Source organism: Neolamprologus multifasciatus, chromosome 15 (genome assembly GCF_963576455.1).
Source record: "Neolamprologus multifasciatus chromosome 15, fNeoMul1.2, whole genome shotgun sequence".
Lineage (NCBI taxonomy): Eukaryota > Metazoa > Chordata > Actinopteri > Cichliformes > Cichlidae > Neolamprologus > Neolamprologus multifasciatus.
The window spans coordinates 34,080,875-34,108,655 of record NC_140453.1 but is presented as its reverse complement, the minus strand read 5'-3'; the positions used below and the strand labels follow the sequence as shown (position 1 = coordinate 34,108,655).

General features: G+C 39.4%; 1 protein-coding gene across 2 annotated transcripts; it reads right to left on the bottom strand.

The window, feature by feature from the left end:
• Window positions 1–67: 67 nt before the first annotated feature.
• Window positions 68–22,968, bottom strand: jak3 (Janus kinase 3 (a protein tyrosine kinase, leukocyte)). 2 transcript variants are annotated; one of them, XR_014869395.1, is made up of 25 exons: window positions 22,791–22,968; window positions 19,054–19,251; window positions 18,853–18,970; window positions 18,069–18,186; window positions 17,465–17,610; window positions 17,082–17,379; window positions 16,829–16,966; window positions 15,072–15,229; window positions 14,862–14,973; window positions 14,514–14,694; window positions 13,566–13,690; window positions 11,747–11,878; window positions 11,579–11,666; window positions 11,190–11,314; window positions 10,792–10,930; window positions 10,423–10,574; window positions 9,848–9,998; window positions 6,883–7,010; window positions 6,525–6,714; window positions 6,094–6,218; window positions 4,154–4,326; window positions 3,733–3,850; window positions 3,533–3,646; window positions 1,918–3,342; window positions 68–1,886 (listed from the first exon to the last, which is right to left on the bottom strand). XR_014869395.1 is itself a non-coding variant. In XM_085133193.1 (24 exons), exons 2-24 carry the CDS (start codon window positions 19,244–19,246, stop codon window positions 3,223–3,225), a joined length of 3,342 nt encoding a protein of 1,113 aa, XP_084989319.1. In that variant the 5' UTR covers window positions 19,247–19,251; window positions 22,791–22,968; the 3' UTR covers window positions 68–3,222. The 2 variants fall into 2 exon arrangements, 1 of the variants encoding a protein (XP_084989319.1); XM_085133193.1 differs by having other exon boundaries at window positions 68–3,342.
• Window positions 22,969–27,781: the final 4,813 nt, after the last annotated feature.

Sequence of the window (27,781 nt, the reverse complement as noted above, 5' to 3'; positions counted from 1 at the left end):
AATTGTTATATAATTCTAACCTTACTTAACACCAGGTGGAGGAATGTGAGGAGACTGTTTGGGTCAGTTCTAAAATTTTTTTTTTTTCTTTTTTTTTTTCTTTTTTTTTTTTTGCCTGTCCCATTTGGTTCTTTAGCCGTCAGAATTGTTGTCTGAAGACCAACAAGGATACCCAATGGATTTATTTTGCCAAATGGATCATCATGGCATTGCCGTATTGGTCCATTTGATCGACCTTTGTTTTTATTATTTATTTTATTTTCAGTTGTTACAGACGGGACAGACATGAGTGAGGGATAGGAAAGGGAGAAAGAAAGAGGAAGGAAAAGAAAAACAGAAGGGGAGAGGGACAGTGAGAAAGGGGGGAAGAAAAAATATCTCCGGGATCACCTGTTGAGAGAAAAAGAATAGAAAACAAGCAAAAAAACCCAAAACAAAGCAACATACTATACACAACACCATCGCATTAATCTAGCTAAGTGTAAACAGCAGTAAATACTAAATATTGAATGTTGTTGTGCAGCACAGACAGCGCACAATGTGCTTTGAAGTAGCAGCCAAGAAAGGTGTGATTTAAGTCTACGAACAGTGAACACCCATGTGCACACCTGTGTGGATCGGCGCGCTTGTATTCAAATGGTTTCCCCATGTAATGGTCTGCTAGAGGATGTAGAGAGCCATAGCCCTGTCCCCCAGGGCATGAAGCAGGCATGGAGGAGATCCAGGCCCCAGACATCCAGAGGCCCCAGAGTGCAAGAGCCCAAGGAGGACCACCGGAGGGGCATCCGTGCCACCTTCATGGGAAGGGCTGAGGATCCCCAGACGAGGGGTCACCCAGTAGCCACCGGGCAGAAGCTAGAGGGGGCTGCACCGGCGTGCCCGCCGGCTCCGCCGGCAGCCAGCTGTGCCAGAGTGAACCGAGCCGCAGGCACAGAGGCCGGAGGCCCGAGGGCCCCCCGCGCCCCAGAAGAGGCCTGACCGAGCAGCAGGCGCCAGGCCCCGCCAAGTAGCCACCGGGAGTGAGCTGGCACATGACCTGAGCGCCCAGCCCCGGACACCAAGAACCAACAATGCACCGACCCCTGAGGGCATCAGTCACCGGCAGGGAGTGTGGTGAGGGGAGATAGGCCTCCACACTTTGGAGGGCCTGGGAGTTCCCAGAGAGGTGGAGTCTAAGACCCGACCTGACATATAGACACAGACAAACAGGCACACACAGACACAGACATGCATTCCCACCCTCATGCACACATATACAAACACTCAGCACTCACCCAACGTAGGAATAAACCCGGACATGTAAATGGACATGTACACACAATCACACTCCCCAAACATACTCTATACCCCGGGTCCAGGTATCCTCACCCCCAGAGATGGAAACGGCACCCAGACCCAAGAGATGTTACCCTTCCCTCCGGGGTGGAGGCAAGCAGACCGCCCCAGGCTCCGCGGCAGCAGGGAGGCCAATCGGACAGCCAGCATCTCTTCCCAGCCCCCCCGCCCCGATGGCTAGCAGAGAACGGGGGTGTGTTAAAAGTTCTAAATTTTTTAGGTTTTTTAAAAGATGTTAAGAATTACATTAAGAGAGGATGAAAGCCAACATAACAGACAAAGCGACGCTAACTGAAAGCAACGCCTACAAGGCTTGTTTTTTTTCCCCTCTCAGGGGAAGAGGTGGGCGGGCGGTTACTGTGCCCTTTTTTCGGTCTTTAACTCAACACCTGCTTTACATTGCCCAATCAGTGTTTGGTATTTAAGGACTGTGAAGTAGTCAGACTCGAACGTCAAGGAAGGTGGTAGGGAAGCAGACTATGCAGACATTTCAGGTTTCCAAGGTGAGCAATTTATTTACAGTGAACTTAATTTAATGTAACTTAACAAAACTTCCTCCCCAAACAAACTCTATTAACAAACCTCAACATAACATGGCTCTGGTGACACAGCTCACCTCTCCTCTCTCCTGCATCTGGTAGAGACTGGCTTTAAATAGGGCCATCAATTTCCCTCCAATTGCCCAGCTAGTACCACTCACTCAACTGAGGGATCTAAAACTACACAGATTATCTAAAAACACAAAACCTCTACACACTTCTAACATGCACATTTACACAACTAAATGGCAGTATTAACGAAAGGGCATCTGACCAATCCACCACCTTTCATTATTTATACCGTTACCAGAATGAAAAAAAAAATCATCTGCCCATAAAAATGCCCGGTGGGCCGATGGCCAGTCCAGCTATGAGCAGAGGGAGAGAGAGAGGCAGTTGCTCCATATATCCGTTGTTAAGCTTAACGCTGGAATGCTTTATAAACATTCAGAGATGAACTTACACACTTGCTTTACTTCTCTCTGGGATCACTTCCTCGGAGATGAAATGCTGGATTGGTAGCGAGGCTACAAATACACACAGCCGCTCTATCACGCGACGCATACTGCTGCGACGTGCTACGGTTATGAGCCGAGTTACGCCGTGTCGCAAGTTTTGTGAGGTGCTTTTTTTGATATTTAATGGATCGGATTACATTTTTTATTTCTCTCCAATATCCGATCCAGTAATTTACGTCAGTATCGGACCGATACCGATACGTAATATCGGATTGGTCCATCTCTAATACATACATACATATATTTTTTTTTACCACATAAACTTATTAGCTTTATATAAGCTTGTCCAGCTTGTCTTTCTCCCGCTCATCTCAAAAAACACATTTTAATTTAGAAAAAGAGCTTTATTTATGCTTTGCTGCATCTTTCGTAAGTGCGATCAACGCATGAACACAGAGAACTAAAGTTACATCCAGGTAACATATATTTTTCATCTACTTTTAAGACGTGGGGGGCTAGGTTGGGTTTAAACACTATTATTATGAATTATGAATATTACTGAGAAACACTTACAACCCCCCCCCCCCCCCCCAAAAAAAAAACAAAAAAAAACCAAACAACCATTAAATCTCTGCAAAAAGTTCTTGCTCAAGCTGCTGGAAAAATATAAAATATAAAAATATCAAAATATAATAACCTAGGCTTTGCTGTGATATCAACTTGAAAGAGCCTAAGTAGAGCTTATCAGAACCAGTGTACCCTGAGATCTATCATAAATAAGTCAGCCTGCACATACTCCCATAATTGGATGTTCACTCCCGAGAGCTTGAACATGTACTCATTTAAACTTGATTTCCTTTTGAACAAAGAGTAAGTATCTTGTATCCTCGTCAGCCTTTAGAGTTCTCTCTTTCATCCTGGATCATAGTTTCAATTTGGTTTCCAAGGTTGGAGAAACATGGACGCTCATCAAAGTCATGTGCCCAGCACTGCCTCATCAAAAGGTACACCTGGCATTACAATGAAAGTAATATGAGCAAGGATAAACATTGTGGAATAAAAGGATAGAAGGGAAATTACTTTATTGCTGATGTAAGACAGATAAGAAAGCCGTTTCTCCAAAGGTCTGATTGACTTACAATAGCAAAGATCAAAAAGTATTCCGAAAAAACTAGTTTCGACCGCACAGAGCAAACGTACCTTGGTCGGGCAGTTTAAAGGTGGTGGTAACCTCCAGTTACCTTTCAGTAGATTTGCCAGATGCACTGAAATGGATGTACCCAGCACGTTGTGCCCAATCTCCTGCATATAAAGCTGAAACAAAACAGTAAGCCATGGGAATCCATATTTAAGCTGAAGCATTTTCCAGACACATTTGTAACAATTGTACATTTTCTTACTCTTTTCGGATTGAAACTTATATCACAGTAAGATAGGATTTCATGAAGAACAACCCCGAAACTCCAGACATCTGATTTTTGGGAGAATCTGGACTCAGTGATGGACTCTGGGGCATACCTGCAGTAAATGCATGACCATTAGAGCACAAAATAATCCTGAGTAATGGGGCAACTGTGATCTTCAAGCAGAGGAAATCTATCTCATAGCTTATGCTTCACTTTTCAACATTACATATTCTTTTCTGAGAAGCATGTCTTTTAAAAAATAAGCACCGTCTCATGTTTGCTTTTATTCATGTCTTTCATTTAGTCATATTAGGAAGTATTAACAGCTAGTAACCACACCATCGACACAAGAAAGTAGTTGATTCATTGAAAAGCAGTTATTAGATTTTTATTGGTGAAACTAGTGGAAACCTACCAGAAGATGGGGCTCTCTCCTGGTTGGGTGACACGGTAGTAGTCCTTATTATGTGGGATGACCTTGGTCAGCCCAAAATCTGCGATTTTTACCAGCGTCTCACTGGCTACAAGGATATTTCGGGCTGCAAGGTCTCGGTGCACATAACGCAGGCTCTGCAGGTACTCCATCCCCTGACAGGATTAGAAACAAACAAAAGACACTTTTATTTTTAGCTCTGTCAATCTCCCTGTGTGTTTTAAGTTTTTTTCTTTTAAAGATTTGCAACACGTAGAACTGTGGAAAGTCTATGTATTTGTGTGTGTCTGTGGGGGAAATATAATAAGCTATATGGTATTAGAAGGTAAATATTTTTAGCTATTAATTCTTCTTGTCACCTTCTAATACAACTCTAAAACGTGCGTCATCGTTACACAGCAGATAAGAATAAACTGCCAAAACTGAACCGGTCCACACAGCAGAGAGAAATATTCTGCATTACACGCACACACACACGCACACACACACACACACACACGCACACACACACACGTCAGGTGCACAAACAGGTGAGTAAAATCTTTATGACTTGAGTCTTGTGACTGCCACATGTGCAATAAGCTTAATAAGCTTACATCCAAATATGAGCGTTTTACCTAAATATATTTATTATTTGTATGTAGAAAATATACATGGGGTAACTCAGTTCCCTTTTGCAACAAAGGTAGAGTAAAATTACTGTTTAATACTAATGTCTAACTGCTACAGCTAGCAATAAGTCAAAGAGCCTCCATCTGCTGTTGGAATAATATGACTGCACGCTCAGATGTTTGACCAATCACGATGAGGGGCAACAATATCCAAAGTGTTCAAAATGTATGAGGACATTTGTGAGAATGATCACTCAGATGAGGCCGAAAGGTTTTATCTACCCATCAATTTGTGCTCTTTTTATTAGCTGGTAGCTAGCATTAAAATAAAAAATCATGTTTTCTTGTTATTGGGATACGTATGTGCTCACAGCTCATTTTGAAAAATGCACCATTTATAGTGACTGGTGAGTATTATGTAAGATTATTTGACCACAATACCTGGCTTATTTAAAGAAAAAATCTGAACAATTTGGTATTTGAAGTGTTTGAGCGCCTTTATTTTTCTATTTTTGTGCATTTGGCAGGGGATGTCTGCCTTTTGTAACACGGTGTGCTGCAACCCCCCTAAGTCCCGTGGCCTTGTCCACACACACATAAAAAAGCATTTTAGACGTCTTTGATGTAAATTGAACAGCAATGAAACATCCATTCTATAACATCTTACGACTTGTTTGGGGCGATCGTGGCTCAAGAGTTGGGAGTTCGCCTTGTAATTGGAAGGTTGCCGGTTCGAGCCCTGGCTTGGACAGCTTCGGTCGTTGTGTCCTTGGGCAAGACACTTCACCCGTTGCCTACTGGTGGTGGTCAGAGGGCCCGGTGGCGCCAGTGTCCGGCAGCCTTGCCTCTGTCAGTGCACCCCAGGGTAGCTGTGGCTACAATGTAGCTTGCCATCACCAGTGTGTGAATGGGTGGATGACTGAATGTGTAAAGTGCTTTGGGGTCCTTAGGGACTAGTAAAGCGCTATACAAATACAGGCCATTTACCATTGTTTTCTTGTGTGTTTAGTAAAATGTGAGCACTGGTTCAGGAATGGCCTCACATATGTCGCGTAAATTTTCAGATCCTGCCCAATCAGATCTGTAATCCTGCTGCATCACAGGCAGCTTTAAATCCTGCTGGTTTACACTTGCTTGGGAAGACATGTTTATCATCTTTATCAAAAGCAGCAGGTCAAGCACACGTTAAAGCAAAAGACTTTCAAGTCATAGAATGTGCAGTCGATACTCATTTATGATTGTGTGGGAAAGCAATTAATTCCTGTCCATATAACAGAGGTCATATTTTTAACATTTTGCAAGCTCACGCACCTTACAAATCTGAGAAGCAAATAGTAACATCCGCCTGGTGTTGACGTTGTGTTTGTTCTTCTCTAAGTAGCCAATAAGGCTGCCATAGGGAAGGTACTCCATCACTAGACTCATGCTGAGGCGACCTGTGAACAGACAAGCCATAACGTTGTTCATCAGATAATGTCCTTTCAAATCTTTGTCACTGAAACACAGAGACGTGTGAGTTTCATGCTTTAAGAGGAAATGAGTAAGTGCAACGAGCTCTTTTGCTTGGTTCACTTACATCTACACCTTTTACAAAAAAGTCATACAAGTCACCTTAAACATGTTTTTGAAGTGGCACAGCAATCCTTAATGAGTTCATTTATAAAACAGGAAAGGGAGAGCTAAGAGTTTTACAGTCTAAGCAGGGGGTAGATCATTTTATTATTGTTTGGTTTTTTTTTTACCCATGCTGTAGCAGACTCCCTTGTATTTGACGATGTAGTCGCAGTGTAAGACGTGGAGGGTGTTGACCTCCTTTTGGAAGTCCTCCAGGTTTGACTGCTTGTTGGACTGCAGCTTCTTCACAGCCACCAGCTCACCAGTGTTATCACCCAGCGGGTCATAACGGCAAAGCTCCACGCTACCAAAGTTCCCCTGCAAATGTGTTAAGTCACAGGTAAAAACTGAAGTTAAAGTAGATGCATGAAAGAGACAGATAAAGAATGAGCACAAATAGTAGGTCCTGCTTGTGTAGCATAACATCAGCTTGACATATTTATTTAGTTTAAAGCTTCTGTCCATTATATGTCGCTTCACACTTACTTTTCCCAGAGGGGAGATGTAGCGCAAGTATCTCTCCTCAAACAGTGTCTGGTCGTGCTGAGGGTGGCTGTAAGATCTGCACACGGGGCTCTGTGTGACAGGTTCAGTAGCGTGAAGTATCACATAGTCTGGCAAAAAACAAGGCAAAATTAGCAATCAGCAGCATTTTCACTTCAGTGAATCTCAGCGTAATACCTAAAACATCATCCATTTGGAAAACAGCTATTGGTAGCAACAGTACTCTGTTTAACAGCTACCCCTGGAGGAATCACACAAACACACAAACACAAGGACAAACAAAGATTTCTCTTTGCTATTTTATCATTTACATTTAAAAGGTTCACTGTACTACTGTATATTAGAGCTTTTTTTTTTAAATGCACTTACTTATATTGTGTTATCTCAGAGCTTCCCAAAGTGTGGTATGAAAAGGAAAACCCCCCCACAAAAAACACTTGGACACTGCTAGCATAATGGACAGGTTTTTGACAGGGCGCCCACACAAACACAAGGCAGGAGATGAAGCATCGCTGAATATGTTTCCAGACCAACTTCATTCTAAGCCAAAGACTAGAAAATATGGTAAAGCATATCTTCCCTTTGGTTTCACCTGCTGTTATGAGATTTTTATTATTAAGACATTTTATTAATCATTATTGCTGATATACTAAAGCTAAGAGTGTTCACATTTCTGTTTGCACTAAACCACCTGCACAACTAACTGTCTACACTTTGCCTTAAAAAGACTTGTTTTGCTCTCACATTATCTCACAGGAAACCGCCACCCAAAGAGTAAGAAATGACCTTGTAAGAACATAACCTTTTTTGAACATAAGTTCCGAGATCTCACACCTGCCTGTTTGACTAGAGAATGTTACTTCCTTTCTTGTATGTTTCATGCTGTGTATAAATAAAGGCAGAGAACTGCTCCAGGGTGTGAGACTCCCTTGAGCTCTCACCCGTGCACGTTGAACTGTTACAAGTGTCTGAGTGTTATTCCATTATACCTGATTACTTGATAAATATTGTCTCTTATCACCTGCACAAGTGCCAAGGTAGGTCTCCCCCTGCAGAATTGGTTTTCCCTGCGTCGGGAGCAGCGCTGGGCTCTCCAAATCACTGACAAACAGTATCCCACATTCTTGATTTTTAGTTCACAAACACTTGTTGTAATGAGTAACTACTCCTGACATTTCGGAGACGTTAGCTCTTTATACAGTAAAGTTACAGCGGGACACAAATAATATCAGGCTGATCCTGCCACAATTTGTTTCCCCGGTTCAAATCACAGACAAACAGTATCCCACAGCTTTTTATGTTTTTGAACCCATTTTGCACAGAGAGACATTTTTGAAAAATGTATTGATAGCAATGTTGAATATTATTACACAGGAACAAAGCAACTACACGTAAAATAATCATACCGTGATGCCTCTGCCTTCCTAAATGGAGGGACAGTAACTGTGTGTATATGTAAGCGTGTAAAAACTGAAGATAGTCAGATTAACAGTATTTTGTCTCTATCTGCCATTCTGCAATTCATCTTATGTAAACAATAACGTGTGCACAGCGTGACGTGAAGAAAGGCACATACCTTTGACGTTGCAGGACAAACTCTGTATTCCTTGTCCGCACGTAAACGCAAAAAAAAGGAGTTTTAAAAAAATCTCAATTTTTGGTGATTTGAAACGCCGTTTACGTGCGGACGAAAGGCCCAAACGCATAGAAACAGCTGCGTTTTCAAAAATACCCGTGTAGGTGTGGACATAGCGTAAAAGAGTTAGTAGTGTATTTTATTACTACCTGTAATTTATTGCAGATTACTTGTATTTGCTTAATTGTTTAATAAATGTTTGAGGTGTGAAATAAACCGCAATGGGGTTTGAAAACAAAATATGTGTGGTTGGAGGATGTGTTTGTGCACAGGTGGGGGGGCGAACATTTTTCTTGTAAAACAAAGGGGGACCTAGCAAAAAAAGTTTGGGAACCACTGTGGTATCTGGACTGAACACACCTGTGTGTTCTTGTTCCTTTAAATGATTCATACTTGCTCTTTATAGAACTCATCAGAATGTTCACACTGAACATATGTGAATGTGTGTGAACCGGTCCCTCTCCTCTTTAGTCCAAAGGTTAGGGTGCGCGTGTTTTGCGAAAAGAATTTCAAAGTCTGTTTTAAATGATCTCTGATCCAGAGAAGACGATGATCCGGGGTCATGTTCACGTATGACTTTGTTTTTTATAGAGTTGCATGACAGAGTTAATTGTGTTTTACAGACAGCGATTTCTGGAGATGTCCCTGAGCCCGTGCAGTTATTTCAATGAAAGAATCTTGCCTGTTCTTATGCAGTGACATGTGATCATTGGCATCCAATATTCATTTTAGGCCTTGTCACTTGCACACAGAGATTTCTCCAGATTCTCTGAAACTTGTCATATGATGACATATTCAAAGTCTTTGCAATTCTATATTGAGGAACATTATTCTGAAATTTGTAGAGGTATTTTTTTGCAGAATTGGTGAACCTCCGCCCATCTTTACTTCAGAGAAACATTACCTCTTTAGGATGCTCTTCTTTATTAGCGCTGACTTTTGTCACTTGCATTCCAAAATGTTTGAGATTTTTGGCTGCCGTCAAACTCTAAATCAGCTCATATCTTTCATGAAGTAATACAATGTCTCACTTTAAACATCAGTTATGTTTTCTATGTTCTATTCTGAATAAAATACGGGTTTATAAGATTTGCAAATCATGGATTCTGTTTTTATTTACATTACATAAAACACCATCATTTGTTATCTATGTCTGCTTTTCTAAGGATTATATCCGATACAAAAAGTTAGTCAAAGTATTCTGGTATTAACTGAATTAATTTTATTTATCTAATTAATTTATGTTTTAAAGGACAGTTTTAACATGTATGTGTCAGCTGATTACCAGAACAGTATGATACGCATCTTTACCTGAAGTGATGAGACTGTTGAGTTGACGGATAATACTGCGACATGAAGGTCTGAAGTCTGCCTGGTAGTCCATACACTGACTGATCAGATCTGCTAGCTCTGTCCACTGAGAGGGAGGCAGCTGCTGGAAACTCTCATAAAACTGCTTCTTCTGCAAACAAAAAGCAAAAAACAAAAAAACACAACACATTTAGCACCACATAGCACCATTTAATGTTTGTACAACAATTTTTCTAACGACTGAAAATTCACAGAAAAGGAAGTGCAATTTTCATGTAATCTACACAGTATTCTCAGTAGTCTTTTCACGGTGTTGCATTTTATTTACATCAAATTGAAAAGTTAATATAATATTCTGAACTGCATCAGTTTTTCTGCATGCTGAACTTTATAAACCAAAACCAGAGCTACAACTCACACACAGAGTCCTCTAGTTTAGGCATTTTCTGCAATTGTTGCATAACAGCAATGAGCTTTGAGTGATCATGTAACACTGACCCAGACAGCTAAAAAGTTTAGAGTGTTTAAAGCCTTCCAAAACCACAAACTGCAGATCAGGGAATACGATGATCTACCTGATCTAGGTTCCAGCCTCGTAGCAGGGAGTTTCCATTGTTAAAGATTTCCCACACTGTGGCGCCAAAGCTCCATTTATCACACTCGAGGGTCAGTTTTTCTGGAGCGTCCAACACCTCGGGGGCCACCCAGGGGATCCTGTCCAGAATGACTGGAGAAACGACAACTCTATTAATTAAGTTTCTTCGTCTATTTGTTTGTTTGGCTATAAGGAAGCAGCTAAAAGTATCCTTTATTTTGTAAGGCATGTTAATGTGTATAAAATAAAACGAATAAAGCTAGAATTGGTTACCATTGCATAAAAAAAAATGCTGATACATACATTACAGTAAATAATCAGTCAATTTAAATAAAAAAAAAGGCTTTACCATCTTTGCCCACCATGGCCATACTGATGCCCGGATCACTCAGCTTAATGAAAGGAGAGCTCCCCTGAGAGGGGTCACCTTCTCTGGCCAGCAGCAGATTTTTGGCACAGATATTTCCATGAACAATGTTCTTCTCTTCCTGTACGAGGGTTACATGTGATTTTAGCAACTACATTTCAAAGTAAGCAGGACAGAAAAATACCTGTTTGCTTGTTTAGTGTTATTAGGAAACACTTCATCCTTTGCATTAATTCTATTGTTCACAGCAGTTATGTATTTTAAAATACCTGGTAAAACATGACATTTTAAATAACATTTATTTGCACATCATGCAATCTACAGTCAGGCCTGCTCTAGGCTGCCTTCTTCTCATTTCCACATCGGTAAATCTTCCTTACCAGGAAGTTGAGGGCTGATGCGAGCTGTTTGGCTACGTCAAGTTTCCAGCTCACTGATACAGATCTCCCCCTTTTCAAGTAAAGGTCAAGGGCCCCGTACTTGACATACTCCTGCACCATGATGTCTGAAAGGCACAACAAGGTTTGTTTCAACAGCTGTACTTCAAACCAAAACACAGAGCGCTCACTCGCAGTGCAGCGCCTGAGTTAGGGCCACATGATATGAGACAAAGTTAACCAAAAAACTGTCAACTACTTGTGTCACTCGAAACACTGATTGCACAACATTCAGCAACACAACATTCAGCTTTACCGGGCTTACTAGCAAACAACAAAACACAAAACAACAAAAACAGTCAATGCAATCATGAAACTTAGTTTTAACTCACTCTTTGCTCCGTGAACACTAACACCGTATACAAGGAGCAGGTGTCTGTGTGCAATCTGACTCATCAGGCTGGCAGCTTCAAAGAATGACTGAAATGGTCAAAAAGCATGTGTTAATCATAAGAAACAAATACATTTAAAAAAAAATACTTAGGTATGTATAAAGTCACCTCCCAGCAGTTCTTGTGAGTCGCATCGAGCTCTTTCAGCAGAACTTCGGTCACACGTTTCTCCCCGTCATGAATGTCGATTTTTTTGCCTTTAAAGATTCGAGTGAAAGAGCCCTTTCCGAGGCTTTCGTCCTGATTGAAGTATCCATCATAAACAACATTATAGCTCAGCGATTCTTTTTAGATTACCGTGGCTATAGCGTCACAGTAGCAGCATTAGCAGTATTTGTTAGTGCCACAGCGTTATTTATTTAAAAAGACACAACTGTAGCTGTAATGGAGGTATGAGCAGTTGTAGAAGAAGCAGGGGCAGACAATCACAATAAAGGGTGCCAGCTCTTGTTCTTCATTCAGCTACTTAAGGGTCACTACAGCAAATCATCTGCTTTTATTTCACCCTATCCTCAGCATCCTCTTCTGTCACGCCAACCCTCTTCATGTCCTCCTTCACTACATCCATGAGCCTCCTCTGAGGTCTTCCTCTTTTCCACCTGCCTGGCAGCTCCATTTCAACATAATTTGTCCAATATACCAACGATCTCTCCTCTGATGCCCAAACCATCTAAACCTGACTTATCCTTCTAAAATACCAGTTTCTAATCTTATCCATATTGGTCACTCCAAGCAGAAATCTTTAGCTCCACGTCCTGTCTTATGTCTGTGCCACTGTCTGTATTGAAACTCTTCTAGCGTCACTACCTCTGCTCCTCAGAGCTTCACTGTTACACCTGCCCTGTTCTCATTCACACACATGTATTCTGTCTTACTTCTATTGACTTTCATTCCCCACACCCCAATGTCTCCAGACTCTTTTCCACCTCTCCCCACTCTCACTACAGATCACAATATCATCTGCAAACATCATAATTTATAGAGACTCCTGCCAGATCTCATCTGTCAAGCTGTATATCACCATAGCAAACAATAAGGGGGTCTGAGCCGATCCCTTATATAATCTCACCCTCACCATGAACCCATCTATCACCCCAACTGCACACTTCACCACTGTCTCACAGTCCTAATACACCATCCTTACATATTTCTGACTTCCGTGTGCACTATCACAATTACTCTTTTGGCACCCTATCACATGCTTTCTCTCTCTATAGATAGATATCTGAAATTCAGGACAGTTTCACAGGGTACATAGGTGCTATGCAAATCTTTGCAAATCTTGTTGCCGTTATGAAATATCAAAAACACATGGAAGCTGTAATACAGGGTGCTACTGTTCATGTCAGAAAGGAATATGTTAAGGTAATAAACAATTAAAAATTACAATTCAAAGAAAAATAACCAACAACTATTCCATATCCATGTTCATCTAGTTTGTTGTTTGTGAAAGGTGCAGAAGGAACCACTGGAGATGTGGTTGACATCATAGCCATAGCATTGTTTGGATTCCCAGAATCCCTCTCTCTACATGGTGCTGAAGAGCTACCCCAATAGAACAATGCAGGAAAATAAATCCAAAATGAAGGATAGCAGCTGGGGAAGTGGGCTGCTGTTGCCTACCTCTGAGTTAACATTAATTTTTCAATAGAAATTTAATGATACAGATAGTTTATAAATACTTGCCGTTTACTGTTTAAAAAATGAGTTCACCACTATAGGCATGCACCACTTCTCGTCCAAAGCTAGCAAGCAAGAAATGCCTGTTATGTTAGGATAAAGGTATATTTTTCATTAATGCTCCTGCTCTGCTTTCACTAAAAAAGGAGTAGATGGAAAAAGAAGAAAACAAGTAGAAGAAGTTTTGTACTGACAGTCATCAGAGGTACCAACTGGCCTGATTGGCACAACATGCAGATCAACTTACGCAGCTCAGGTCCTCATATTTGATCATATGAAACTGGATGTGACTGAATTTGTTCCTTTCGGTTGTTGGAGAGCCTGGAGCTTCTACAGAGCTGCAGTTGCGTATGATGATCAAATTTGTGAGCTCTTTAAAAACAGCAGAAAACATAATATTTGTTATAAAATCTTCAATCTTTCAGACATATATTACCTCAAACAAGAATTGAATGATGATGAGTGCACAGAAAACTGTCGAGCAACTGTAGATTTGACAGTACATGTGTCCTAGTAATGTTTTTTTCTATATCCTTGATGTAGTTCAGAATACTGAATGTGACAGTTACACATTGTAACCATGTGGATGTTCATTTGTTTCTACTGCTACAATTGATAGCTTTGAGTAGAAATGCACAGATCAATTGAAACAATAAAACGTAGATTATAAGACAACTGTAATATGACAATTTCATATTTAAAAAAAAATCAGAACAGTATGTACTCTATTGCGAAAATTGTCATGCAGTTGATGCAAATATGTAATCACACTTTGATTTTCCTGTAACAGACCCGTCAAAAAATATGGACATAACCTGCTGCTCTTAACAGCAAAGTCTTACAGTGCCATTAATCTGCACTGTTTCTAATGGCCAGCAGGTGGCAGCTCCTCTGTGAAAGAAGTTGCACTAAAGGATACTCTTGGTAGTTGGCTCTGAACTTATTTTGGCAAGTACTTTTTATGTCTCTTTTTCACTAGTGAAAACAAGCATCCCAGTTGACACAGTGTTTACTCACTGCGCCTAGCTAACTAGATAAGCTAGCTTATTAATTTAGCCTCTTGGTAGTCATGGTGCTGAATTTCAGGAAGTAGATGGCCAAAATGAAGTATCAGGGTCACATCTCTCTGTGTGTTTGCCCTTGTATTTTTGGCGATCAACGCAGATAATGTCATCTGTAGCTTGAGGAAACATACCTTTGGGTCGGGGTGGACAGCAGCAGGTTAACTTGACAGGTACTTCAGCCAGCAGGAGCTTATTGTGTTGATAGTGGCTGGTAAGCTCTCTCAAGCTGGAAAATGATTTCTGGACACCAAAGAGACTGTAGTGCTCATTTTTATTAATGAGACAGTCTTTATAATCAAGTCCAAGTGGAGTCTGCAAAAATAAGAGGGTGATTTTTGATCAGAAGGAAGAATCCAAACACTTGAGTCAAAATGTAAGCCATGGGAAACACTCTTGCACATCGGATTGAGCAGATGCTTCTTTAACATGAAGTGGGTGACAAAAAACATTTAAACAAAGGTTTTTGTCTGTATCTGTACCTGAACACAAACAGTGAGGAAAAAGTTGTCATAGTTCTTCGGACTCTGCCGCAGAAGGAAGGTACCACCTTTGTATCCTGACTTTTTCAATTTGTTGACTGCAAACTCTGATCTGCTCAAACAGCATAAAAACAAATCAGAATATCTATATGTGTGTGTGTGTGTGTATAAAAGTTGGCGTCTGATTAAGTAATGATTAAATTGACACACGTTATTGGGCCATGACAATGGTTTTTGATTCCCTCCAGGATACTTGGCGGAGCAATGTCTTGGCAGAAGAAGTGGCTTGAGTCTGTGGTCAGTCTGAAGTAGCCATCAACAAGTGACACAAATGAAAGTGCCTTTTTGAGACTCTGGAACTTGACTTCCTGTAATGAAAGTAGTCACGAAAAAAAAAGTTAGTCTCCTGTTGCATTACTGGACCACTTAGTTAGGTTTTCAAACTCCCGTTCTGACCGATGCCACATGTACCGTGGAGTCTTACCATGGACTTCCCACACACTCACTCACATTATGGATCAAACCTAGCCAACATTTATCCTGAGGACCATCAGCAGTCACGGGAGTTGGGCCTCTGGTTATGAACCATTTGTAGGCAGACATTTATTACTCACTGCACACCCTGCTTGCCACATTTGGCCCTCTGTGTTCTTGTCCTCTTCTCTAGTTTTAGTTTTAAGTTAAAGGACCATTGTTTGACAGCGTCAGCAAGCATTACAATGCTGAATAATCACCAAGTGTTTGCTTAGTCATGGTAGTCAAAGGAGCTTGCAAAGAAAAGCGTCTGGACTTCTTTAAGTTACTTGAAGACGAATTCCTGAGGTCAGATGGCCCAGGGTGTGAGTAGGCGTTAAGGCGTCTGGGAAGGGATCTCAGGGACCTCAGGAATTCGCATGATAAGGTGGGGCCAGGTTTCACAATGAACTCACCCGAAACTCTGGCTGATTGGGACCCACACCCAGTTCCACACCTTGGCTCAGGCGATTAGAGGATCATCAGGGGGTCCTTTTGTCCCTCTGTGGGGGGACACTCCCACCAGGTTTATATCTGGGACTCTCCACCATTTGACCTTAGAACTGAAGAAGCCTCTCGGATGAGAGGTGAAACGTCTTCAAGTAACTTAAAGAAGTCCAGACGCTTTTCTTTGCAAGCTCCTTTGACTACGATGACCTGGATGACTGAGAACCTTCACAGACTTAGTCATGGTAGAAAAATACTTCCAAACTAAAAGTTGAACCAGTGTCTGGGGTGTTACAATGATGCTCCGTCAAGTTACTCCTGAAATGTTGCCTGGACACCGTTGTTAGACTTTCTAGAAAGACAAAGTGCTCTCAACTATCTCTCTATTAATTAATTTCAACTAAGCAAAATTTGAAAGCCTTCTTGAAAAAAGAATGAGGAGGGAAAAAAGCATTTTTCAGTGGTGATGAAAACTTGATGTCTCATACTTTTGGGTCCACCACTTGTCCTAACTCGTTAACTGACTTCCTATAGATATAACAGCTTTCCTGACATCACAGAAAGAATAGGGATAATTGTAAGACTCCAACACTTTAACTTCAAAATGCCACAAATGACATTATTTGATGAATATTTCTCACTTCTGATCCAGAGATGGTCTGGGTAGAATTCTATTCAACATACAAACATCACCAACATCGGCCCATCTACGATTAAAGGTTTGGTGTTATGCCATGACCAGTTTTGGCCAGATGGTACAAATTTGCAACTTTTCCACCCCAGCAAACCAAATGTCATCCAGAACAGGGAGCTTTGGAGAAGCAATACAAAAGTAGAAGGGATACAGTTGCCCGAGGACACTAATTTGATGCGAATAGCTTTTAAATTGTTCATATTTACATCCAAACAGTAAAATAGTTACTAGAACAATATATTTATATACATACATATATATATACATATATATATTGCAATGGTTTAAGTGTAAAATATGTTGTTTTTTTTACCAAGCAGCTGTCATCCTTTCGTGTTATAGTCACCATCCTGCTGTCTTGGGGAACCTGCTCATGGCATACCCGCTGTATACTGATGTCAATGATTTCTTGGAAATCACAGAAGGTCTGCCACTCAACTCTTGACAAAACCTATCAACCAAATAGCATTTTGATCTGTTTAGTAGCGTAGTAGAGATATTAAAGCAGGAAAATGATAGCAGTTAACCAACTACAAACTAAACTCGATCTTCTTCAGTCATCTTACCTGGCTGTTATTGATACTTCCAGCGGTTTGGATTCCTGTTTCCCCTGTGACCCGCACAAGAGAGAAGTCTGACGTTGGATGGGAGGAAGAATAATTCACTTGGAAGGTTTCCGTTCCAACAGAAGGCTCAATGCCAGACAGCTCAATCAGGTACTTGAGTTTCAGGCTGCACTCATCTACGGAGCAGTTGCCGAGCTTCTTTAAGAAACGCTTGAGGGTATTTCTAATTCGGTAGCGGTCCAGCCGGTTTCTTTTTTGGATGTCATGGCGATGTGACATGGGAAGGCAGGATTTGTAGCTAAAGAGGAATAATATTTGGTGTAATGACTGCAAACTGGAATGGATTGTTGTATAAGCAATCATACAGTCTCAACTGTAAATACCTGACAGTCTTGCAGAGCTCTCTAACACTCTGGTTGCGCTCCTTGGCCATTCTCCACAAGTCCAGCACTGCAAGGCCAAGGCATTCCTCCTGAAGAGTCAATGGTGGGGCTATGCCTGCCTTACTTTCAATGAAGTCATTTCGAAGCTAAACACCAAAAGAAATCAATTGGACTTATTATAGTCACATCTACTAGTATAACAAGCATGCAGTTTTTTTGTGGCCACAACTTGTGTTATATTGTGCAGTAGTACATTAATCTATCAGTTTTACAAAAAGCAAAACTGATAGACACCTCAAAGCAACAAAGACAGTACATGGTTGGTTAAAGTTTTGCTAATGAATTAAATTGAAGAATCTCATGGAATCGCACCATTTTCAATAATAGAAATTGTAAATATTTCATCTTACTGGAAATCGGTACTTAAAATAGAAAAACATTTATCTAATCACTTTCTATCAGTCTCGACTTGATTCTTAAAATTAAAATAAAATCAAGAATTTCATAAAGTATAACATAATTTTAATTAATTATGTTAATTAATTAAAATATTTACTTAATATGTTTGAAAATAATAAAATAATATGATTATTTAGTACTTTACCTGGGCAAAAAGATAGTCAATGACACTGTAGTCGAGTACTGGACTGATTCTGTCTCTAGTCAAACTGTAGCGGTATGAAGATCTTGGTTCTTGCCCAAACCAATTTCCAAAGAAGAACCTTCAAACACAAAAGAACTCCATTACATATTAAATCATATAAAACTAACCTTTACATCAGGATCCATTAAAAACCTTTCAACTAGTACTCCAAACTCTAATTATTTATAGCAACATTCTAAGTATAAGGAGTTGATGCACTAAGAATTCATCAAATGAAAGAATATTCAATAGCCACTTTATCTGTCTGTCACTTTATCTTCTGTTGTCAAACTTTGGTGAGCTCTTGTGGCATCAGTTTCCTGTTCTTAGCTAACAGGAGTGGCACCCGGTTCAGAGATTTTATTCTGTGTCTTGGTTGTAATGCAGTTACTTGAGTTATTGTTGTCTTCCTATCAGCTCAAAGTCCTTTTCACCCAGAGAACTTTGACTCATTGGTTATTTATTTCTTTTTCAGACCATTCTTTGCAAACACTAGCAATGACTGTGTGGGGTAGATCCCAGTAGAGCAGTTTCATAAATACTCCGTCTGGTACAAACAGCTATATTGTGTTCAAAGTCACTTAAATCACATTTCTTCCCCATTCTGACGTTTGGGTTGAACTTCAGCAAGTTGTTTTAACCGTGTCTACATGCCAAACTGCGCATTAACAAGCATTTGAAAAGTTGAATTTGAATCTTAAATATATATATTTTTTCTCATCAAATAAAGCATTTTGACACCCACCTGACTCTGAAATGGACTTTTAAGTTTTCATCAGTGTCAAACATGTGAGAAGGAGGATACCAAAACGAGAGGTCTTCAGATGCCAAACCAAATAGACTTAGGTATACCGGCAAGATTCCTGGAGGAAAAAAACCCCACAATAATGAATATGGCTGACAAAAATTAGTGACTTACATAATACATAATGCATTACAGTCTTACCACATTTCTTCCCTGCTTGGATGCAGACATTTTCAGCAGATATTTGTCCAGATGTGATCTGTAATGTTGTTGCTTCCTTTCTGACAGGGAAGAAGTTGACTTGTAAATTATGAACATTGCTTGAACTGGACCTCTGGCTGCCTCCGCGGTCTCTGATCACCAGAGGAGTTGACTCTTCCTCGCTGAGATCCATGGTTACTTCAGAAAATAAAGCCAACAGATAAACATCAGAAAATGTATTTAGAGGCAGTCAGGTGACCTTTTTTATATTAACTTACACTGAAAATCAGAAATCCTTGGAATAACTCGAACATTTTATGTTCTGACATAGAAGGTTCAATTTTGACTTGATTGGCTGAAGTGTTGACATAAGTGTAAAAAAAAATGGAGAGTTAAATAACTAATGCTGAATACCTGAGTTGTTTTCCAACTGTTTTTTGTTGTACGCGTACAGTGACAATAAAAGGTTATTCTGTTCTTGTGACTTCCACAAAGCTTGACTTCATCCATTTTAGATCAGTGATGTCTGACTGAGTCATTGAGTCAGGAACTGTTTCATTGAATTGTTTTTCACAGGTCTAGCTTCTTATTTAGTCTGTTCTTGGTTTCCTGTCTGTTCTTGTCTCATCTGTGTTTTGTCCTTTGTCTCATGTGGCTGTAGCTCAGGTGGCAGAGCAGCTCAGCCACTAATCAGAAGATCGGTGGTTCGATCCCACGCTGCCTCCTGGCTGCATGCCAAATATCCTTGGGCAAGATACTAACCACAGGGCCCGGTGGCGCCAGTGTCCGGTGTCCTCGCCTCTGTCAGTGCGCCCCAGGGCAGCTGTGGCTACAACGTAGCTTGCCATTGCCAGTGTGTGAATGTGTGTGTGAATGACTGAATGTGGTGTAAAGCGCTTTGGGGTCCTTAGGGACTGAGTGAAGTGCTATACAAATGCAGGCCATTTACCATGTGTGCATCAGCCTTACCTTTCAGCATCTTATATGCTTTACTGTTTCCCTGTTAGGTTCATTTATTGGCCTGTCACCTGGTATTTCCTGTGGTCTTTTGTCCTCCTGTCCTCTAGGTCTAGTTTTACTCTCTCTGTCTCATCTTCCCTGATTTGTTCTCTTCTGTGCTCCCTGGGATTCCAATCTAATCGTTGTTTGTCTCCCTATGTCCCCTGTCACTTCCTCCTGTTCTCCTCTGTTAAGTTAACCAAGGTTTCTCGTTCAGTTGTGTCTCCCTGTTTTGCTATATTTCGTTCCCCTTTCTGTCCCTAGTCAGACATTTGTTTTCCTCTTTGGTCAGTGTCAAGGTTGCATGTCTCAGTCTCCGTCTCATTGTTAGTTTGGTGTGTTATTTCTATAGCCCCTTGTCAAATATGTGCTACGTTCAGTTTAACTTTTCTTGTCTCCTCCCCTGTAATCAGTGTTTCCTTTTCCCTTGTTACTCGGTGTGTATATATTATCTCAGTCTCCCTTTATTGCATCGTCCCTCATACCTACATGCTGTGTGGTTCAGGTTCAGAGGGATTTTATTCTGTTTCTGAAGTCCTGCATTGTGGGTTCCAAATCTGGCTGCTCGCACAGCACGTACATGACAAGGGAGTGATTCAGCTCTATGAAACCCCTTTGACTCAGGAAAAAAAAACTAGATTATTGTTACAAGGTGTTATTGTATCACAGTAGTTTACAGTATATGCTTATGACTCATCGTGTCATAAGAATCAGTGTCATGGCTGAAATCGAGTTTTAAGGTACCTTGGTGCATTACAACATGGTTTCAGATGCCTGGAAAAGCCCCAAATGCTTAATAATTAAAATCTTGGACAAAAACCAAAGAAATGTTTCATATCCTATTTCCCAAATGTATGTATATAAATGCTGACTGGGATGTGTTGGAAAGACTGTTTACAAAGATAACTACCACTGGATTTTCTTGCTAACTGTATAGGAATTTGTGACCTTAAACAACATAAATTAGGAGAAAAGTCACAGGAGGGTGTAGTCCTAAGTTGTTTTCTTGATTAGTCAGGTCCTTCATAGATTCATTAGTGCTGAGGAATAATGGGTGTGTTAGTGGGAGACTGTGAGGTAACAAAAAGCCATGCATCAGGCAGTACCCACGTATACATTAATGTCAAAGGTCTTCTTTTGACAAAACAGACCTGTACCTACCTGGTCTGTGTCAACAAAAGACATAGCATACTTTTATATTTGTTATACTTATGTTACCTGTGAATCTAACTGTCTTTTTCTCTTTTGAATTCCAATTAAGCTCCAATTATTATCTAATAGTATCTTAATTGTCCTTCTAATTCTAATACATTGCTTGTTTTGTTTCTATTGGTGATTAATGGTATTATGGTAGTGATTTTAACACTGGTTCTTATGTCAACCAGTGTGCACACTTGGGGCAGAGTGATTTATGATGGCACCTGACTTTATTGTGGAATCATGTGCATCACTATTGAGGTGCTGCACCCTTTGGCTGTCTTCTCTTTTCTTAATGTTATCTTTACCAAGATCAGTGGATGCTTTTTTTAAATGAACTTTTTAGCTTGTAACTCTAATAGTGCTTTTACCAGACAATTTCAGTGAAGTGTTTATGCAGTTTACTGTAGCAGTGAACTCTCTGGTGGTCTATGTAAACAATGCTTGATAAAATTACACTGTACTATTCTGTTAGGATCAAGAACCTGTTATTTTGGTGTTTCTTAAAAATAACAAAAAATGTTTAATAAACTTAAATATTAAGCAATATAAATATTGCTCTGGGCTGCAAGAAATGTCTGTATGGGAAATAATTGCAAGGATGAAAAAGAGAATAATAAAATAAAAAGAGAAAATAACATAATCTTGGAGCTGAAAAAATATTGTCCACATGTAAATATATTGCGTGATTATATACACACAGATAAATTAGACCACCATCATGTAAGGTTTATGTCATAGATTTACATTATTGGTAATAACCAACATTATTTTTTATGTTTTTCCACCAAGCTCTTTAATATAATTAATATTTTTGATCATATTTAGATTTTTGCTTAATACTTTTGCTAAAAGAGATCAAATACTGATCTGTGACAGCGAGCTCACAGGAAACATTTACCAAATATTAACAGGAAAACTATTCCTTTCAGTAGCACTCAAATTAATTAAAGGTAAGTCCTTAAATGTCAATTTGTGTTTGTAAACCTTAATGCAGGCTCCTGCTTGTATAGGATGAAGTCATCTAGATAAACATCATATACCGAATATGATGTAAACCTGGACAGACCCCATATTCAGTATTCACATCCATATAAAAGCATTCAGAAAGCTTTTGAAAAGTCAATTGTAGTTTTGCGGGGATTCCCGCCCTCAAGTGAAACTGGTTACCACGCTTTGCCGTAGCCCAAATTAACACTATGTGAGAACATGTGACTTACGTTTCGATGTAATAAGTACATTTATTTGACTTTTTCATGAATGTCTTTCAAATACCGTATATTAGGATCAATTTTAGGAATGTTTTGTTTTTTTTAAAGATCACCATAACAACTTAAGAAGGAGTCACTGTTATAGAAAAATATCCCACAATATGGACATGCTGTAAAAGCTTCTTTGAATAGCCATTTATAAAGAGCTAAAGACAGAGATTAATCCATAGATCAAACACATTCTTCATAATGTGACATAATACTTGTCGATATACAGTGGAAGTGGATGTTTCTTAGTAGGAAGTATGTAAAAATATCTTTTATACTTACAGGAATATGTGCAATCACTCGTCGGGTCGTGTATCGTCACATGTGACCATCAGAAGTCCTCATTTTGTTACTTTGTAGCCACAAACACAGAGTTACTTTTCTGACTTTTGCGCTGCGTGTCTGTCTGTGTGAGACAGGAAGTTTAAAAGGATTTCCTGATTTTCAGAAAACTCACCAACTGTTTGTCACCAGGCTGTTGTCACCCCACACATACAAACCCATACAACTTTTAAAACTGAAATACTGATGTCAGAACTTGTGCAACTTCTCGTTAGAATTCACTTTTCACCATAAGGACCTATGATGCACATTGCACGAGAATTAGCATGTTGCTCATTCCAGCTGTCTAAATGAATAATCATTGGTTCAAATAGTGTTCAAAAAACGCCTTGTAATGCATTTCTTTTAATAAGGACCGTCACCGGTGGATGAACTTAATACATTTTGGTTACCCCAGAGTAGTGTGGCTGTTTCTCTTGGTTACCAGCAAATGAAACATACAGAATGCAATAAAATATACTGAACACATTTATGCTTCCTAGAGGATGTTGACCAAATTTATTTTCCTTCAGTCATAAGCCTATATTATTGTATTATAATGGACCCATGTTCCTCTTTCCAACCACAACCAGCAGGAAAAGTTTAGCAGAATTGCAAATATTTGATTACTTCCTCCAAAATTATGATAATCCACAGGCCTCTTTGTGTAAGTATAACCATTGTCTCATCGACGGACTTTAAACCTGCTCATCCTGAGTAGTGGAAATGTCAAGATTTTGTGTATGTAAATGTGATCCATCATTAGCCTTTTATATTCTTGTCTCGGACCAAGGAGATAAGAACTATGTCTCTGATCCCTGTTATACTTTTAAACAAGAGAAATCATGTTAAATGTTGTAATGGTTGAGCACAGAAGACTCAGACTTTTTAATAATCAAAACAAATTTCCTGTACAGGGGTTGTGGGCCCTGCAGATCGACAACAGAAGAAAATCGACTGATCTAACATTACAGGAAAAGAGAAACAGCTGAAAACTGTGGTTTCCTTGTTCAGCTCTTGGGTTTCTGAGCAGTTTCCTGTTATAGCTCTGAGAAAACCATCTGGTCACAACGGCAAACATTCTAGTGTTTTAGGCAATTCTTGTAATTTCTTGTTCTTTGAAACTTTTTATTCCGACACATTTAGTATTCTTTTTTTTTCTATAGCTGTCAATTTTCAGGTTACAGTTAACATTTAAATTAAATAAAACACCTTTGTTAAGACTGATAAATCCAACATAAAACCCTTTCAAACCTCAGCTCCAGTAAACTGAAGCCATTGAGCCATTGCTTGGTTTGTCATCATTTCTGGAAAAAAGGTGATTCATGGGTGTTAAGCTCTGATGCATGCAGCATTCATACTGACCAGGTGGTGTTTACTGTTAGTGTAGAGGTAAGTTCTTCTAGTGTGTGCTATCAAGAGTAGTTGGGCAGGTAAGTTACGTCAAGTAAGAGTTTATTCTTCTTAACAGGAATCCACAGAGAAGCAGGATAAAGAGAGGACTGATTGCATAACTAGGTACAATAATGTAGTGGAGGCTGATGTAACAGCCTGGTCCTTAAATTCCCAGCAGGATTTGAGGAAATGATGAGTCTTGTCACACACTGCCAGGAAGCAAGAGAGGAATGGCTGGAACAGCCAGGTCATGACAAAATAACAATGATGACGGACAGACTAGCATTAATATCCACAACAATGCCAGCAGGGCTGAAAAGATGAGTCTATAAAGTCCAGTATTACCTTCATTGGCTTTTACTCCCTACATTTTTACACAAATATTTTTACTTTCTCCTGCTTGAATGTTCAAAACAGCATCCTTTATAGCTTTTATACTATAAGGCTAAAGTGGCACCAGAGCAAGTGCAGGTATCAGCATCAAGCTAGCCCTACAGAAGGGAGCAACATTTTTTAAGTAGCAGTTGGTTTCAAATGCCACATTTCTGTAACCTCACTGAACATTAACAAACACAATAAAAGCATTAAGAAAGTTGATACTGATGATGGTTTAAAGTGGAGCGTTTTCAGTCCGGTGTGCTCAGCTCTTTTAAAAAACTTCCCGTTCCTGCATCTCTGTCTCTCTGAGGGGAGTTTGCTTGTTACAGCATGATCTCTAAGTTTCTTTTTCATTCTACAATACACTGTGTCCTGATTCTTTAATATTGAGGATAAGAACAAACCAACACTGGCCCAGATGAGTTCAGTCAAACGATGATTTTATTAAACACAATAAAATAAATGCTAAATGCAAGCCATGTTAGCAACGATATATTTTCTTTTAATTCCACAACTGCCATACATCCTTTTACATGACAGACTCACTGATGGATCAATCTATGACACCCTTAAAATTAAATATACATTATTTCACTGGGTGTGTTTTGTAGAGAAGTCTGATTATTTTGGATGGACAGAGACAACAAATCAAACATCCAACAGATAACACTGATCTTTTTTTAATGCTGGAGTCTGAAGAAAATGATCTTCTGTGTGAAGTTAGACTGGGCAACAGAGAGTTCATCCAGTCCAAAAGATGTGGGGAACAAGTCCAGGAGGGAATTAGGGTTCGGCAGAGGTGTAGTACACTCCATGATCATTAAATGATTAGTTTTTTTTATTTATAGCTCCATAGGCTAGTGGTGTGAATGTTTACCTAGCAAGCAAAAGATCCCAGGGGCCAGAGACAAAAAAAATGCATTTGCATTTCTGTCCCTAGACAAGACACAATTGAGCACATAACTCTCCGTAAAACTGTTAAGTATCATAATTAGTGAGCGTTCATTAAGTCTTTATGCTAAATGGAAATAATATTCTGGTATTCTGTGTTTTAACTGCTCTGTGGGCCAGGATCAGAAACTGCACAAGAAGTATATGTGAAAACTGATAGAGGACATCAAGTACTGGAATGAGTGTTTAAAACACATATCAAGGAGCAAAGACTAATCAAGACAAGTGAATAAAAATGTGGCATTATAATTTTGACTAGATAGTTTTAGTAGTAAAAGGTTAACGTCTCAAATACATGTGTAAACATGGTGACTGCTTTGTAAGGTTAGCTCTAACATCTCAGCCATAGATTAAGTGCAGTCCAGATATTAAACAGTAAAAATGTTGTTTTTTTCTGAACCTTTCAGTTTATTCCTTTTATGTCATTAAAGCATTTGATTTAGTATTTCCCAAAAGGTCATGATGACATAAGTCATTTGGCACAGATTTTATAAGGCGCTGGGGGTAAATCCTGGCCAGGTTCATCAGTCTTTCTTTACAGACTACTAACCAAACATATTTGTAGTTGCAGCGCTAATCATATCAGTATCTCCCTGATACTCAGTCAGTCCAGTCAGGACACTGTGGAAAAAATCCAATACTGTAGATCCTGAAGCCCCAGGTCTTCATCCTATTCTAAGTTAAACAGGATCTCAAGCACAGTTAGTGCATTCCCAGACATTCAACAAATTAACTGCTGGTTTTAAGGCTACACCCTAGTAACACATTTGATGATCACATTTCACTATTGTCTGTTGTATTACCATTAATGCAGACAGTATGTATTTTTTTTCTAATGCACAACATCCCTGTCTGTATTTTGAAACCAGGTACTCAAACACAGTTAAGCAGCATATGATGTTTCCTCCTACACCAACAAAATACCAACTGGCTGAAATGATCCATTTGTAGCATTTATGCACCCTTAACACCATAACACCATACAAAAGGTGGTGCATGAATGTAGATATATACACACCTATACATACTTCAAAGCAATTTTATTCAAAATAATCTAGTTACATAATAATCCCATCACTAGTAAAATGAAAAATACATTTGTATTAAATATGTTGGCATATACTGTTTACGTTTTAGACATCCCCAAATGGTGATGTTTACCGTATAAATGTTACATTGCATCATTTGATGGACTGAAGTCAGGTTTGCTGTAATTAGGAACAATATCATAAGTTTAATTTCAGATAAATAAATATATACATGTGCTGGGTTTTAAAGCAAGGTGCATTCATCCACAATACAAAGTTACCATCCATATCAAAAAGCATGCATGTTATTGTCAGGTGCACGCTGCTGACAGATAGATAAAAATGTGTGTGATTTGTTATTCAGGTAGTGGATGGTCAATTTCATCCCTTTATCTTGCATAGATGTAAACAAATATTGCTGTATGGAAATATACAGTGAGTATTTCCCATATTTCCCTTCAATTCATTTACAATAACAACATCTTCGACTCCTTTATTTTAAGAATACTACTGCAGGGCAGTTACTACATATTAGATGCTTAATTGTGTGCATTGTTCCTTGTGCCCACAGTTTGGGCAATATTAATCCATGATGGAGGAACAAAACTTGGCAAAGATAAATGAAAGAAAAAATAAACTTCTTTCAGCTTTCTTTTTCTAGCAGAAAATGCACTAAAATAGACGTGAGCCACCCAATCTCTTTTAAGCTTTAATGATTCCACCTCATCGAGATGGGTCTCCTGAATCAGGGCTATGTCTGTCTTTTTCTGCTTCAAGTATGTGAGGATTTTCTTCCTTTTAATAACATTATGAAAACCCCCTATATTCCATGACACTATTTTACATAACTCCATGACGCCACGCAAGCCAAATTATTGTACAGATTTATCCAGAAGAAAATCCTGTTTACTCATATAATTGGATGTCCTTCCTAACACAACCTCAAAGGGATTTGTGTCTCCTCCTGCTCAAACTAGAGATCTTATGGATTTTAGGCAAAACTATTTAAAATTTAAAGAACTTCAACCAGTAACCTGGCACCAAAAGCAAATGACAGTATCCTTTTGAGTACTTCGTTTTTTGGGGTTTTTTTTACTCTTAGTGCTGCACGCTATCATTAGTCTGCAAACAGTATGTAAAAGTGTTTGGTTAGTGCTTTTTCAACCTGCACAAGTTTCTGTAGGTTTACGTTTTGTATTA

Excerpts from the sequence above, each read along its gene's own strand:
- jak3 (XM_085133193.1), bottom strand. The coding sequence starts at position 19,246 with ATGGATCTCAGCGAGGAAGAGTCAACTCCTCTGGTGATCAGAGACCGC. Across the intron at positions 17,611-18,068 it reads TTGACTATCTTTTTGCCCAG|CTTCGAAATGACTTCATTGA; the intron begins GTAAAGTACTAA and ends TTTGGTGTTTAG. Across the intron at positions 6,715-6,882 it reads ACATCTCCCCTCTGGGAAAA|GGGAACTTTGGTAGCGTGGA; the intron begins GTAAGTGTGAAG and ends ACACATTTGCAG.